Genomic DNA, 16,532 nt, shown 5'->3' with positions numbered 1-16,532 from the left:
TGCTATGTACTCATGAAAGCCAGTCTGGTGTGAAGGCTGACCCATCCCTGTCCAAGAGTGTATCTCAGTGTCTAGAACAGTGATGGTAGCAGTAGAGGATGTAGAAGAGAAGTAGAGGCAGTAGTAGAAATAATGGTAGTCGTAGCTCTCTTTAGAAAGGCAGCATTCATGTAAAAGCTGACCACCATAAAGAAATGTACTTTTACCTGAGCATAGTTTATGGCCACTGGTGTTAGGCCATGAGTAGCTATGGCTGGCCCAGGCGTTGTGGCCACGGCTGGGTCAAGCAAGGCAATGTTAGGACAAACACTTCAGTAGGAGATACAAGAAAGAAACGACTGCTCTACAATCACTTCCCTTTTAATCTTAAACATTTTATACATTGGATGTGGTTTCAGTATTCCTCAATGTGCATTATTAGGTCACTGGAAGTAAGATGCTGCTCTACAATCAGTTTCCTTTAATTTAAAATCCCCCATACATCTCATGTAGCTCATAGTACACCCCACACACCAGCACTCATCATGATACAGAAGCTGCCAGCACTCAGACACTGCCCTAAGCACGAACACACTGAGATCAAACTGGTGTGTACAGGACCACAACCAAGGACTATAGTAGTGTGTTTTCAAGCCACTGACAGGTCCTGGTGAGCCTAGTCAGCCCATACATTTGTACCTATTGGAAGGACTCACATTGATGCCATTCCTTCTACCTTTAAATTTTCTTCTCTCTCTTCTTTGAGCTTCCCTTCCTCTTTTCAGTTCTCCCTCAAGGTTCTCTTCCTGTCCTCCCTCCTCCTCTGTTCAGTGTTACCAGCACTCATCTGTATTATTATTGTTAGTAAAATTTGACCACTATTTGACAACACACTATTTTAATTAATGAAATCCGAGCACTCTCCACACTATCTCTGCTCCTCCTCATTATTAGAACGATCTGACCACTATTCAACAACATTCACTATATCATTATATTACTGAAATCTGATCACTGTTCCACTTTATCTTCCCTCAAACTCATTAGAATTAATATCTGACCTCTAGTATTTGACAACATAGTATTTGCACTAATCATCCTTATTATTACTAAAATCTAATATACATAATTCACTGTTGGCATCTAATGAACATATACTTTTTTTTAATCTTGTAAGTACAATTCAGTATACATATCTATTTAACATGCATATACAGGCTCACCATTGACTAACAGAAGAATAACTCAGCTATACATAAACATAGGTAACTGTATACCAAACTATACGTATACTGGTAATCAAAAACTTTAATTAGTTTACCTGCACTGTCATCTATTATTTCTATCCATCACTTCCCTTCTAAAGCTCTTTCTCCCTATGTCTCTACTACTGTATCCCTTGACTAAAAGTCCTGTTTCTCCCTTACCAAATATTTAATCCAAAACATTAATGGGTCCCACAAGTGCTGCCTTCTCTTATTTTTGCCCCATCCCTTCCCTGCCTACACTCCCTACTCTATCTCTTAATGTTCCTCTCCTTGACTGAGTCCGGTTTCTTCCTTAGTTTTTATTTAACCCAAAACATTAATGGATCCTACAAGTGCTGCCTTCTCTTATTTTTGCCTCATCCCTTCTCTGACTACACTCCCTACCCTATCCTTCCATGCCCCTCCCCTTGACTAAGTCTGGTGTCTCGCTTAACAACTATTTAACCCAAAACTTTAATGGGTCCTACAAGTGCTGCCTCCTCTTATTTTTGCCTCATCCCTTCTCTGACTACACTCCCTACCCTATCCTTCCATGCCCCTCCCCTTGACTAAGTACTGGGTTACCCTTAATACCACAAGAATACAATTAGTTTCCCAGAGAGCAGTCATTCAGCATACACAGCTACAAGCTCCTGCAAGCCTAACACTGCCTCCCCTGCAGCTCTGTACCCACTCAACTGAATCTTCCTAGAGCTTTGCCATGAACTAAATCCTGTTCCCTTCTAAATATTTCTCATCCCCCAAAGGATAAGCCCCTGATCTCATGACTTCATATCCTCTTCTATATCTCTCCCAGCACAAGTTACCGGTCATGGTGGGAAAACAAATACTGAGAAAGCTGCCCAACTCTTTGTGGCATTAGTATAAACATCCACCTGGAATACTAATGAGTTTGTGCTGGCCATCAACACACACTTATATTTAGGAGACACAGCCTTCTTGTGCGGTAGGCTTTAACACACAATCGATGTAAAACAAAACAAAAATCAATCAATTACAAAACCAGCCATGACTCAGCTCAGTCCAGTGGTGCCAGCAGGTCCAAGAGGCACACCTTCTCCTCGTCACTCACGTCGGGGTGCCAAAAGTCCAGCAGCAGGATGGCACGGGGCTCACACTGGGCAGCACTCGGACGACTGCCAAAGTATGCTGAGTGGGTGAAGGAGTCATCGAAGAGTAAGGTCTTGCCGACACCCCAACGATGCTGCTGCCCGGCCACCTCCAGCCAGCACTCAGGAGGCACACGCAGGCCTGGGGGTGAGAGAGAGAGAGAGAGAGAGAGAGAGAGAGTCAAAAATATATAAAAGCACTTGATTATCTGCCCCTAACACATCACAGCACAATTAGCAGCACATCAAACCTCCCCCTTCAGCTATATACCGAACCTTAAACAAAGTCTGTACACTGGTAACCTAACTTCAAGAGGGCTGGCAGACGTACCGAGGTGGCAGCGAAGGCGCAGGTTGGTGGGTCCACAGTGTGGTGCGATGTGTGAGTTTGGGTAGAGGATGGAGAACGCAGCGTTGCCGAACACACAGTCATTCATCATCGCCGGCAGACAGCCAAGGACCAGCTCGGCCACCCCAGGACACCGCCGGCAGTTTTGGGCGACGATCTTGCCCTGGTTGACGAAGGGGAAGATGCACCAGTGGCCCTGCGGGATGTTGTTGTTCTTCCAGCCGCTGTTGTCGCCGGACTTGAGGGCATCAAAGACCGCACCAAACTCTTTCTGTATTATCTCCAGGTTGAGTTTCAGCAGTTTTTGGTCATTGGTATGCACCTCAAAGTCCGTCCAGTTAGGATTGGCCGCCAACTCCATGTGGAATATTGTGGGGCTCTGTGAACTCTGCGGGGACTCTGCCTTCCCTGACGATTCCTTATTTCCTCCTTCTTTCTTGTTCTTGCTGGGAGGACTCACTTTGCTGCCCTTCCCTCTGTTCTTCACTTTTCCTTCACTCTCTTCCTTGAGCTTCCCTTCTTCTTTCCCCTCCAATTTCTCCCCCTGTCTTCCCTTCTCCAGCCTGCTGACAGCCTCCTCCACACGTTTCAGCGGCCCCAAGTCCACCTTGCCCTTCTTCCATGTCCTCCACCTGGCCCTGACCTGCTGCCGAAGTACCTCGTGTCGCTTGCACCTCACGCACTCCACACTGTCGCAGCGCTCGGAGTCTGAGTGGCCAGCCGCACCCTCACTGTCTGGGAGGGAGAATAATAAGAGTAGGAGAGTTAGAGAGTAATAAGAGTAGGAGAGTTAGAGAGTAATAAGAGTAGGAGAGTAATACAAGAAGCCATGGAGCTACTCACTGTCCGGGAGGGAGCAGAACACATTCCTGGCGGCGTGGAAGAGGATATCCCTGAGCGGCAGATTAGTCTCCTTCTTGTAGAGGCAGAGGAGGATGACGGAGGCGAAGGAGGTGCCGAGGAAGAGGGAGGGCAGGAGGGGCACGGCAGGGTCCGGGAGGTTGGTGAGGAAGGCCGAGCAGCAATCAAAGAAACCCATCCTCGTTATCTTCTCTCTTCTTCAGTGTTTTCGTGGGTCTGTTATCCCATCAATACAATGGGGTCAACCTTTTCAGTGGTCTGGCAGGAAGCACAGCTGTTGGGAGATTCTGAGGCACTCTACTGTTGCGATGATGACCACTTGGCTTCCTCATGAATGCCCTTCTTCATCTCCTGGAGTGCCTTTCTTCTTCTTTTGGAGTGTTTTATGGGGCTAGTTAGGCTGAGGGACCATGGCCTCCAGAGCCCCGGCAGTGTTAGATGCTATCAGGTGTTTTAAGTTTGTCGTTCTGTCACCAAAGTTGGGATTAGATCCTGTCGAGTTGCCTTGACTTCTGCAGGAAGGTTTGCGTACACTTGAGGGCTTGGAAGGCTGTGTTGGGGCCGAGGGTATCGCTACCCAGCAGGTCCTCTAGGGTTGGCCTGTGAATGTGGAGTCAGGGATGCTTTGAGGCTGGTAGGGAGGGAGTGGAATCTTGGGCAGTGGAGCAGGAGGTGTTCTGGTGTGTCAGGTTGTGTGGGGGACCATTGGCAGTGAGGGTCCTGGACTATGTTCAGTCTGTGCAGGTGGGCGTTGAGGCGGGTGTGGCCAATCCTCAGGCGGGTGATGGCTGTGTCCAGGGGACGGCTGGGGGAGCAGGGCCGCCAGTGCTGGCTGGGGGAGTGTCTGCACCGTCCGAGGGTGATCTGTCTGAGGTCGGCTGTCGCCTGTCAATCTGGTGGTCCAGTGTCTGTTGGAGGACTGTCAGAGGTGGGTCAGCACTCAGCAGGTCACTGTGGTCCGGTGGCCTGTCGGTTGGCTGGGGATGGGAGTGCCTGTAGGGGTCCTTCTCTACAGGGGTCCTCACGGCCTCCTCCGCGCCGAGTGACAGCTGACAGGCTGCTGTGTGTATCTGCTGGACCCTTAGGTTTGCCGATTTCTGTCTCTCCCACCCCGATAACTGGCTTCACATATACTTATCGTTAAAATGCTTAATTATTGATGTCTTTAGCAATAGCTATAAGTGTCCAAAAACGGTAAATACGATGCTCGGAGTACGATTATCTGGCGACGGTGGACCGAACAGGACACTAATGACTGATTTCATCAACAAACAGAAAATTATAATGCGATGGCGTGTTACAGTGAGGAAAGTTACGTAACACAATACTGTTGAAAAGTGTCTGAATTAGAAGAGAGGACCGAGAGGAGAAGGAGGACCTGAGAAGAGATACATTACAGGTCAAAAGAAGAAGAAGAAGCAGCCCGCCAAGACCCAGAGACGGCCCGGCCCCTGCTGCTGCAGCCTGACCAGCCCCTAAAACACTGAAGGAGAACAGGAAAGGCTGCTCCCCCATCCCCGTCACCCCCAGCGTGCCTGCCTGAGGAGGAGCGGCCGCCCACCACGCCTGGGACGCCCCCGCAGGACACCACCACCCGAGGCCAGGCTCTGCGGGGCCGCCGCTCAGGTAACACCACCACTCAGGTAACACCACCACTCAGGTAACACCGTGGAGGCTGGGGGACGTGCCTGTTGTACTGTCATATGAAGGCCGCTGTGTTGTCCTCGGCCGACACACTGGTAGGAGGCAGGGCGGGGCGCTGCTCCTGCATGCCTGTGCCTCGCCCTGCCTGGCTGCCTCCATGGACGGGTTTACGGTCCCCAGACATGTCAAAGTGTAGTCAGTTGTGCTGGCTGACGCAGCTTCCTTCCTACCACAACAGGGCTGATTGACTGTTCACCAGCAAGCCTTAAAAATTCTATGTCTTAAAAAGACAAAAATTGACTTTTCCATGAGTCAGTACAGTATCTGTAACTGTCAAGCTGTGATGAGATAATAGTTCATAGTCATGTAGTATAGTATTAAAAAGTAAGTATATAATGTGTGGCCCTGTAGATAATGTCACCTTTGTGGTAAAAACAAAATGCCCAAGTCATTTTTCTTACTTTTTAGGAAATTGATAAAACCTTTTTTTAAATCAGTTTGTAATATTGACAGAAAAGTTAAGGCAGCTTCAGAACAGTCACACCCTAGAATGACAAAGGCAACTGAACCTAAATATGCGTCACATGATAACTAAACAAATTCTGGAAATTGTCAAAAAAATAGTTGGGCAGTTTATTTCTGAAGGTAACATTACATAACTCTGTTCCAGGTCCTCTCCAGTGATGGCGTCGCGGCTGCCGGCAGTGTCCGGGCTGTACAACTACGCCCGGCTGGCCACCAACACCACATCCTACAACAAGCGCATGACCAGACTCAGCAACAACATCTTCGGGGAGGTGGTGCGCCCAACCTCCAAGACGTAAGTGTGGGGGCGGGGAGAGGGATTCACACAGACCATGGGAGGATGTGGAAGAAGAGTACAGTGTGTAAAGTGGACTTGGGAAATGCCTCAAACACCTATGAAAGCCTTGTCAAATTGGTGTGCCTAGATGCCATAATGTTTAAGAATATGACTTAATAATAATAAGAAGAAGTGTGTTCATATTTCTTTCCCTTCCCCACAGGTCGCTGCGAGTGGTCAACATGTTCAGCCAGAAGCCCCTCGACCTGCGACCTGAGATCACGGACTACTACCCTCGCCACTACGAGACGCACAACCTCATGATGACCCTCAGGAAGGTGTGCTGCCTGAGAGAGAGAGAGAGAGAGAACAGTGCCTGTCATTTTGTCAACCTTATTTCTTTATTTATATAGAGTAGCAAGTTTGGGACATTTAGAGAGAGAGAGAGAGAGAGAGAGAGAGCAGTGCCTGTCATTTTGTCAATCTTATGTCTTTATTTATATAAAGTAGCAAGTTTGGGACATTTAAAGAGAGAGAGAGAGAGAGAGAGCACTGCCTGTCATTTTGTCCACCTTATTTTTTAATTTATATAGAGTAGCAAATTCGGAACATTTAATAATAAGAGAGAGAGAGAGCATATAATAAAAAATAAGTGAAGGAAAGAAAGAATAAACAGAGAGAGATATCACAGTCCGGCCTTCCTCCTCCAGTATGGGCTGTACCGGGACGAGCACCAGGACTTCAAGGAGGAGATGGTCCGCCTCCGAAAGCTGCGAGGGAAGGGGAAGCCGAAGAAGGGTGAGGGAAAGCGCTCCAAGAAGTGATGGACCCGGCGCCGCAACCCTGTCTGGCCACCTTGTAAATAAATAAATAAATAAATAAGTACTGTGACGGTTGTATGTTGGCCCTAGTGAGAGAGAGAGAGATACATAGGAAGAACAGACACCAGAAGACCTGTCGGTCTATGGCGAGGGTGTCTGTTTACTACCGCTACTACTAGTAATCTATGTGTGGCAGGACAGGATAGAATAGATGAAGGCTCCTCCCCACCCACCTCTCCCTCCGGCAACGTGCCGGCAGGAAATAGTTAGAAGAGAACACCATGTGCCTTTAAGGAAGAAAGGGACATGGAAATTTTACAGTAAAGAGAGAAATAAGAGGAAATTACTACCCTTAACTTACGCTACTGGTGACCTAAGCTGTGGGGAAAATTATTAAGTTGTCAGGTTGTACTCGTGCTGCAGAGAGAGAGAGAGACATATATAGATAGGTAGACAGAGACAGCTAGATAGAGAGAGAGAGAGAGAGAGAGAGAAGCAAGAGAGTTGGAGGATAAATTGGTTATGTCAATCTGCAGAACATAGTCATACTCACCTCTCCTACCCATGTACATCAATTTATGACCCCCAAATATTCCACCCACCTAAATCATTGTTCTCAACTGAAATTATTGCTTAAAAAAAAAACATAATTATTGATATGTTTCATGTTGATTATCAGCAAAACACATTGCCATAACCACCATGCCCAGAAGTCTATTAGTGTCATTAAGTTTTCAAGATGTACTCTCTCTCTCTCTCTCTCTCTCTCTCTCTCTCTCTCTCTCTCTCTCTCTCTCTCTCTCTCTCTCTCTCTCATACAATAAGTCATTAATGGGTTGTATAATTAGATTGCTATGGAGATTAAATTACTACTTAATTATCTACTTGATCTCCTACTCTAATTACTCTCCTACTCTAATTACTCTCCTACTCTTATTACTCTCCTACTCTTATTACTCTCCTACTCTTATTACTCTCCTACTCTAATTGTTCTCCTACTCTAATTAATCTCCTACTCTTATTACTCTCCTACTCATATTACTTTCCTACTCTTATTACTCTCCTACTCTAATTACTCTCCTAGTCTTAATACTCTCCTACTCTAATTACTCTCCTACTCTAATTGTTCTCCTACTATAATTAATCTCCTACTCTTAATACTCTCCTACTCTAATTGTTCTCCTACTCTAATTACTTTCCTACTCTTATTACTCTCCTACTCTTAATACTCTCCTACTCTAATTACTCTCCTACTCTAATTACTCTCCTACTCTAATTACTCTCCTACTCTAATTACTCTCCTACTCTTATTACTCTCCTACTCTAATTGTTCTCCTACTCTAATTAATCTCCTACTCTTAATACTCTCCTACTCTAATTACTCTCCTACTCTAATTACTCTCCTACTCTAATTACTTTCCTGCTCTTATTACTCTCCTACTCTAATTGTTCTCCTACTCTAATTAATCTCCTACTCTTAATACTCTCCTACTCTAATTACTCTCCTACTCTAATTACTCTCCTACTCTAATTACTCTCCTACTCTTATTACTCTCCTACTCTAATTACTCTCCTACTCTAATTACTCTCCTACTCTAATTACTCTCCTACTCTAATTACTCTCCTACTCTAATTACTCTCCTACTCTAATTACTCTCCTACTCTAATTACTCTCCTACTCTAATTACTCTTCTACTCTTATTACTCTCCTACTCTAATTACTCTCCTACTCTAATTACTCTCCTACTCTAATTGTTCTCCTACTCTAATTACTCTCCTACTCTAATTGTTCTCCTACTCTAATTACTCTCCTACTCTAATTACTCTCCTACTCTAATTACTCTCCTACTCTTATTACTCTCCTACTCTAATTACTCTCCTACTCTAATTACTCTCCTACTCTAATTACTCTCCTACTCTAATTACTCTCCTACTCTAATTACTCTCCTACTCTTATTACTCTCCTACTCTAATTACTCTCCTACTCTAATTACTCTCCTACTGTAATTGTTCTCCTACTCTAATTACCTTCCTACTCTAAAATACTGAGTAGGAGAGGTGAGTACGAGAATTTCTTACGACTTTTCTTCTCCCTACATTCCAAAATATATGGGATGGCAATATGTCTTTCGTTTCCTCTTTATTTATCCTCTTTCCTCTTGTTCCTTCTCCTCCTCTTTCCGTCCACTTATAGAACAATCTTTCCTCTTTCTTCTCGTGTTTTTCGTTTCTTTCTACAATGTGTTCTGCAGACTGATTGACAGTTTATTGTGATTGATTGATAGTTGACATATAACCAACGTCGTTTTATCCTTTTTACACGCATACAATATATCAATAATTAAGTTTTTAGTAATAATCTCAGCCGAATACCGATATACAAGTGGGTATAATATATATTTTTGGTCATAAATCGATTGAGTAAGATGCCATACGAGTACGATATCGCGATCAGCTGACAGAGTGAGTGAGGGGCCAGTGAATGACAGTGCCGCCCCGCTGAGTGCCTGCTGAGCGTGTGACAGGAGGCATGGACGGAGGAAATAACTAGGGAGGAAACACTAGATAAGGCTGGGCGTCTCAAGATAACCGTAATAATAGGCTGCTAAGGTGTCAGCCACTGCCAGCCTCACGGGTCACCGCGGAGAACCTGACCCCTCCCCTGCTGAGTGCTTGATTGACCTTTTTCTGGCCCCTGCCGTGCCCCGCCGAGTGCGTGATGGGTGACCCGGACAGAGGGGAGCTGATAGTGCTGGTAAGTACTGGATAAGTTCTGGTGTGTTGGTGCGTGGGGTGTGGGCTGCCGGGGCGGGCCAGACAGTGGCTGGCCAACTGGTGGGCCATGGCCCCGGCCTGGACGTTATGGTATTTACTGACTTAGTCTTTACTACGTAGGAGCCCTTCAGCCTCAGTGTTGTGGTGGTCCAGCCCTGGTGGCCCTATTGGCCAGGGCCACTTGGTGTGTGTGATGAATGTTCAGTGTGCTGGAAATAATTGTTGAATATTTAATTGTGATGCTATGATGAAAACAGCGGACACAAACACTGAACTAATTGTTATGTGATATTATTCGTAAAAGAAATTAAGACACTCACTCACTCACTACGATGTTTGAGAATAAGTGCATCGAAGACTATTATTGAGGCTCTCGTTCAAATTGTTGACGGCCCTCGTAGAGCACTGCATCAGCGGTGGAGCAGGGCCTGAAACCTCATCAACGGTCTGGTAGTGAGTGTGTTGTTGCCCGGCTCCTTGCAGTGTGGCCTGGTGTGGTGTCTCTCGGCGTCCTCTTATTTCTGGCTGTCCGTTTTGTTTACAAACCAAAAAGCGGATTGCTATGAACACAGATCCGTGTACACAGCTGGTCAGGTAAGACATTCTTGTTTTTTGAAAATATCAAGATGCTATTTCTCGTAGATTTACTGATGAATCCCAGCATGAAGGCTGCTTATTGGTCCTTCACTTCACCTGTTACAACACAGAGTGCTGTGTTTTCCTATGAAAGAATAAAACAATATGGCATCCTGTGCTGGAAAAACCTTGGGGGACAGCCAGGTACACCCGACCAGCTGCGTACACCGATCCGTACGTGTTCATAACAATCCGCCGTTTGGTTTGTAAGCAAAACGGACAGCCAGAATTAGGAGGACGCAGAGAATCACAACACTGGCACTGGTGGCTCATTTGGCACTGCCCTTAGGAAAGTATCGAGACTTTCTTTGAACTTATCCTCTGAGTGATTCTTCATTTCTCAACCTTATTCACTCATCCATAAAACCCTCAAATGGTGGCACCGCAGACATTGCATCACCCTCCCCTGGACCTGGAAACCTAGGCTCATCTTTGACTTGATGAAGACTAATGCACATACTCAAGAATTTTTTTACCAATAAGACTTGCCAATAAGATTCACCAATAGAGTCCACAGGATTTACCTATGATCTACATAGATCCTGTTGCCCACCTCCATGTTCATCTGTCTTTTGTGTTTGTCATATTTGTTCTTGAATGATGATGTAGATGTAGCATTAGGTAACTTTGTTTTCTGGGAGTGAGTTCCGTGAATTTACAACTCTGTGTGTGAAGGTGCGTTGAGTTTGTTTTGTTGCATCTCTGTTTGTTTGGAGTGGCCACTTTGTGCTGTGTTTGTGGCTTGGAAGAGTGTGTGTTTGTCAATGTTTTCAATGTCGCTCATTATTTTGAAGACTTCTATCAAGTCCCCTCCCTCTCTCCTATCTTCCTATTTAGGTATATTTTTTGATGCATTTGTGTTGTGATGTTTTGCATGAAGAAATTTTGGTGCATGTGTGGTTTCTGTGCAGCTGAATGTTAATGTGATATCATTCCTGTCCTCCCTTTGCAGCAGCAGGAGCTGGAGTGGGTGCTGAGTGAGGAGGTGCCTCGCGTCTTCTCCCTCATCATGCAGGTGTTGAAGGTGAGTGGCCCAGCTTGTACCGTTTACCACTGACAGGGTTTCAGGCACCGCACCGCTGCCAGCGCAGTGCTCCGCAGGACCGTCAACAATTATGATGTTAGCCTAAAAATTAATCCTCAATGCACTTATTTGCAACATTGTATTGAGTGAGTGAGTCTTGATTGCTTTCATGAATAGCCTGATGTCCTTTTAATAAACTTGCTATTGTTATAGTCACTTGGCCATGTTGAGGTTCGTACTAACATCAATATCTTTCCTTTTTATGGTATCACAAGTACCCAGTGTTTAATTTTTCTTTATTTGATATTTTCATACATAGTACGTAGTAGTCTTCCAATGTCTGGTGCCAGGCATTAGGCTGCTTCACTCTGATGGACTGATGATCCCCCCACCACTAAGGCCAGGCCACGAACAGACCGAACCTTACTGCTGGAACCATTATTTTTACTGTTTGAGTGATTCCCATTACCTACAGACTCTACCAGACCAGCTAATTCATTGTAACAGTTATGCAGAATAATACATCATGGAAAAACTTGCTGAGAATAGATATATAGATACAGTACTACTCAAATCTTGCTGGTGACAGTCTAGAGTACTCACTGATGTGCTGCACCCACAGGAGGGGGCCAACCACTTCCCCATGCCCTTGTGTGGGTCTGACAGCCCCATCAAGCAGGAGAAGTTCATCATGTCCACGGCCGCCCACAGCACACAGGACCAGGTGAAGTGCTTCGTCACCCTCACCGGAGACACCATCAGCCAGGCGGTGAGTGATGGTGCTTGTTGGAATGGGGATCGTAGTAGTAGTGGTAGTAGATATAACTCTTCCTTTACTGTAAAAAATGAATAAATACTACAACTACTACTACTACTACCAATGCTACTTCTCCTCCTCCTTCTCCTCCACCTATTCTTCTTTTTCTCATTTTCCTTTTATTCTTCCATCTTTGCCTTTTCATTTTCCACTTCTTCCTCCTCTGCCACCTCCTACTTTTCTTCCTCTACCTACTTTTCCTCCTCTGCTTTCTTCATTTTCTCCTCTTCCTTTTACTACTCTTCCTCCTCCTCCTTATTTCCCCCCCTCTTCATTTTTTTCTCTCCTTCTTTTCCTCTTCCTACCCTCCTCATCTTCCTTTTATTGCTTCTCCTCTTCCAAAACCTCCTTCATTTCTCCTCCTCCTCCTAGACATACCACACCACCCACACAATCCCTCAGCCCCTCGCCTCTTCCCCCCTCAGGACATCAACATGAAGGCCGCCAAGCACCAGCACCAGGTTCACCGCACCAGTGTGACGCCTGACGCTCCCTGGCGGATCCAGCAGATACAGGACGCCGCCAACTTCCTCCAGCTGGCCATGCAGTACCTCCAGGGCCTGGGTGCTAAGGCCTCCTTCAGGTAACACTGGACGCATGGGGACTTGCTTCTCTTCCTCCTTCCTTCCTTTCTTCCTTCTCCTTTGTTGTAAAAAAAAATAATAATCACCTCATATAAATCACAGCATCCACAAAGTCTAACGACATGAGACCTGGCAGCAGAGGGCGCCAGAGCATCAAGACACCTCCTCTACACCCTGACATGACCTGACCTGACCTCTCTTCTGACCTCTCCTTCTACTTTTCCTTTGCCAGAGCGCAGTGTTTAGTGAGCGTTTTTGTTGCTGTCTTTGTTTTTTTTCCATTGAGCTGCCTCCCTTGTTGTAAAGAATAGATAAATAAATGAAAAAAGCCTGGACCCTTCAGCCAGCCATTCCAGCCTCTCCTCTTTCCCCCTCCAGGACCAGCAGCGAGACCCTCAACGTCCTCAACCAGCTGATCAAGCCGCTGCAGAAGGGACGCAGCAGCCTGCTCATCCCTCGCAAGAAGACCATTGATGACCTCCTCTCCAGCAGGAACATGGTGAGTGAATGGGGTGGTGTGGTGGTGGTGGAGGGAGCCTGGTGTGGAGTGGTGTGGCTGGGTTTGATTTGCCTATCACAGTACTGCAGAAGAGGGGAAGGAGGAGGAGTTGTAGTCCAAGTTGCAACCATAAAATTTCCTGGAGTCGAAGTCAATATTTTTTATATCCAACACCACAGCCCTGATCATAGATATTTGTGAAGTGTGTGTGTGTGTGTGTGTGTGTGTGTGTGTGTGTGTGTGTCAGCTCTGGGACAGCCTGGTTGCCTCAGCCTTTTAGTCAGCCAGCCAGACCAGGGCCTTGTTTTGTGGTTCTAGTGGTTGTGCTTGTGATCTCATCATATTGTAATGCAGTGAGTCAAGGGATGTCAGTATACAGAGTGGTAAGCTGTGCTAGGCTTCCCAGGTTCAAGCTTCTCTGGAGGCCAAGTTTGAGACGAGGCTTGCTTCTTGTGAATTTTTCCTCTGTTTTAGTTAACCATAAAGCACTACTACTTTCCCCCTCTGTGTTTAACTACTGGAAACACTGTACCAAGAAATGTTTATGATTCCTTTGTGAACTCATAACTAGGATTATCATTGACTGTGGAGGAAATAAAATAAAACAATATATACTTGATATTTTGATGAAAACATGTACGTCGTCCCTCCACATTAGTCCATTACTTATCCCGTCTGCTGCAGTTGTCAGGGATTTGCCCTTCACTGTTAGCCAGGTACCATATAGTCCCAGGTCTTTCTCTGCCTCTGTGGTGGATAGTGGAGTGTTTCCCATGTGGTATTGGTATGCCACACCCCTCCTAAGATGCAGGACGTTACATTTTTCTTTATTGAATTGCAGCAGCCACTTTTTGTTCCATTCCTGTAGCTTGGTGAGGTCTTCTGGTAGGAAATCTGTCAGTCAAAGGGTTAATATTGTGAATCAAATAGTGTGGCTGAATGTGTCACCCACACCCTTGCTGCATGTTGTCCCCTCATGGGTGTGTGAGTCCCTCCTGTCAGCCCTCACTCCCCACATGTCTTGCAGAAGTCCCTGACGCCGCCCCTGCCCGGAGACATTGCCGTCAGCTTTTACCTGCAGGCCCACAAGCTGGTGCTGGCCGTGTACCACCTGTCCAGCGCCAGCGGCACCATGAAGTTTGAGAGTGTGCAGGCAGAGTGTGCCGTGCCCTGGCTCACGCCGGTGCTGGTCTGCTTCACCACGGCCCTGCACCTCGCACACCAGCTCAGGGACAAGGTGAGGGAGAGACTCAAATGGACTCATACAGCTTCCCTGCCCACGACTCTACAATGGGCACAGATTGACTTTACTGAACCTTGACACGACTGAATCCATTGTGTCAGAGTTTGGTAAAGTCATATTCTGGTCCCACTGTGGAGTCCTGGGTGAGTGGTGATGTCATAGGCCACTGCAGTTAGTTGGGAGGCTACAAGATACTCTGTAGTTATACATGTGCCTTGATGGTGCCATGGGAGAGAGGGTGTGGCACTGGTGGCATTGTGGTGCTAATTGTAAATCTTCCCCTGCTCAGAATTTCACAAATTTTTTATCAATTTTCTTTGGTTTTCTATTTTTATTTTTGTCCAGCCATATTTTTGTCAGATATTTAGGGTTCTGGATACCTGGGGGTCAAATAGTCAGGGTTTTACTGTAGTAGTAGTAGTAGTAGTAGTAGTATTGCCAGTAGTAGTAATTTTGTTGTCTTTTTCAGATTGCTGTGTTCTCTCAGTTCAAGGATTTCACTCCCGACTCTTGCAGTGTGTCAACCATCTCCTGCTGAGCTGTACACACACACACACACACACACACACACACACACACACACACACACACACACACACACACACCACGATTTTACTTAATTTAAATACTGATCTACTAACACACACATACACACACACACACACAGCACTGTTTTACTTATTTGAAATACTTATCTGGTAACACACACACACACACAACACTGTTTTACTTATTTGAAATACTTATCTGGTAACACACACACACACAACACTGTTTTACTTAATTTAAATACTTATCTACACACACACACACACACACACACACACACAGGTGGCCATTTTTCACTCTACTTAAATTCCAGTTGTTGTGTGGTTGTTACTGGTTGTCACATGTTGTTAGTCCTGTTAGTGGTGTAGCAGTGGTAGTGTGCATAGCAAAGTGAATGAATGGCTGAACCCACAAGCGCTTGGTGGCACAACTGTAAACACTCAGGCAGAACTCAGACCTCCCCAAGACCTTGATATGTTTGACCAGGGAGTGAATTAAACCCATTGGAAAAGCAGTCTTTACATGTTACAATTGCCTCTCAGCTCAGACCTTCCCAAGACCAAGGAGTGAATTATACCCATTGGAAAGCAGTTGATACATTGCTTCTCAACTCAGACCTCCCTAAGACTGTACACTGTTAGGCCAAGGAGTGAATTATACCCATTGGAAAAGCAGTGTATGTACGTTTCAATAATTGCTTCTCAACTCAGACCTCCCCAAGACTGTACACTGTTAGACCAAGGAGTGAATTATACCCATTGGAAAAGCAGTGTATGTACGTTTCAATAATTGCTTCTCAACTCAGACCTCCCCAAGACTGTACACTGTTAGGCCAAGGAGTGAATTATACCCATTGGAAAAGCAGTGTATGTACGTTTCAATAATTGCTTCTCAACTCAGACCTCCCCAAGACTGTACACTGTTAGACCAAGGACTAGATTGCGAGGAAATACTTAGATATATACTTAATGGAGAGTCTACTGTATGTATATGTTTGTAATAGTTGACCTCCATGCCCTGTTGTCCCCCCTTGAAAAGCTCTATGTATATAATTATATGGTAAAGTTGACCCCTCACACCCTGTTTGACTGAGGAATGCATTTGTCCCCCTTGAAAAGCTGTATGTATATATCTAATAGTTGACCCCACACTCTTAGCCTCCCAAATAGTCTGACTTCTACCTGAGTATAATAGAAAGGAAGGAAAGAAAGACAGAAAGAAAGGAAGGAAGGAGAATAAAAGGAGGGAAGGAAGAAGGAAAGAGTGTAGGGAAAGAAAGTACATTGATAGGTAATTGGTGCATGATGAAGTATAAATATGAATAGAAATCTTGTATAAGTTTGTGAGTTCTAATATATTCGTTCCATCTGCGTACATGATTTTCTCTAACCTGCTGTTGCTGAAAACCTCCTCAGTAGAACTCATAAGAAAGCTTGTGAAATGAAACAGCAAATTAGAATGTACCTGCTGTGTGGAGGGGGAATTCCCATTGTAAGTAGTGGTAGTAGTAGGTAGTAGTAGTAGTAGTAGTAGTAGTAGTTGAATTTCTCTCTCTCTCTCTCTCTCTCTCTC

The 16,532-nt window shown here is 45.5% G+C and overlaps 3 protein-coding genes across 5 annotated transcripts; 2 read left to right on the top strand and 1 right to left on the bottom strand.

Annotated features, from left to right (window-relative positions):
* Positions 1–344: 344 nt before the first annotated feature.
* Positions 345–4,772, bottom strand: LOC126981195 (aspartate beta-hydroxylase domain-containing protein 2-like). The gene is made up of 3 exons (XM_050831945.1): positions 3,549–4,772; positions 2,688–3,440; positions 345–2,498 (listed from the first exon to the last, which is right to left on the bottom strand). The coding sequence occupies exons 1-3, from the start codon at positions 3,742–3,744 to the stop codon at positions 2,266–2,268; spliced, it is 1,182 nt and encodes a 393-aa protein (XP_050687902.1). The 5' UTR covers positions 3,745–4,772; the 3' UTR covers positions 345–2,265.
* A 210-nt stretch (positions 4,773–4,982) lies between these two features.
* On the top strand, positions 4,983–6,903 carry LOC126981196 (28S ribosomal protein S33, mitochondrial-like). 3 transcript variants are annotated; one of them, XM_050831947.1, is made up of 4 exons: positions 4,983–5,209; positions 5,881–6,030; positions 6,236–6,350; positions 6,723–6,903. In XM_050831947.1, the coding sequence occupies exons 2-4, from the start codon at positions 5,894–5,896 to the stop codon at positions 6,834–6,836; spliced, it is 366 nt and encodes a 121-aa protein (XP_050687904.1). In that variant the 5' UTR covers positions 4,983–5,209; positions 5,881–5,893; the 3' UTR covers positions 6,837–6,903. The 3 variants fall into 3 exon arrangements, with proteins under 3 accessions (XP_050687904.1, XP_050687906.1, XP_050687903.1); XM_050831949.1 differs by having other exon boundaries at positions 5,875–6,030; XM_050831946.1 differs by having other exon boundaries at positions 4,985–5,192.
* A 2,375-nt stretch (positions 6,904–9,278) lies between these two features.
* LOC126981192 (protein rogdi-like) lies at positions 9,279–16,332 on the top strand. Its single transcript, XM_050831937.1, has 7 exons — positions 9,279–9,588; positions 11,197–11,268; positions 11,891–12,037; positions 12,511–12,668; positions 13,048–13,168; positions 14,196–14,405; positions 14,881–16,332. Exons 1-7 carry the CDS (start codon positions 9,553–9,555, stop codon positions 14,947–14,949), a joined length of 813 nt encoding a protein of 270 aa, XP_050687894.1. The 5' UTR covers positions 9,279–9,552; the 3' UTR covers positions 14,950–16,332.
* Positions 16,333–16,532: the final 200 nt, after the last annotated feature.

The sequence above is a fragment of the Eriocheir sinensis genome, chromosome 47, assembly GCF_024679095.1.
Source record: "Eriocheir sinensis breed Jianghai 21 chromosome 47, ASM2467909v1, whole genome shotgun sequence".
Taxonomy (NCBI): domain Eukaryota; kingdom Metazoa; phylum Arthropoda; class Malacostraca; order Decapoda; family Varunidae; genus Eriocheir; species Eriocheir sinensis.
Note: the sequence above shows the minus strand (reverse complement) of the source record. Positions and strands in the feature narration are given on the sequence as shown.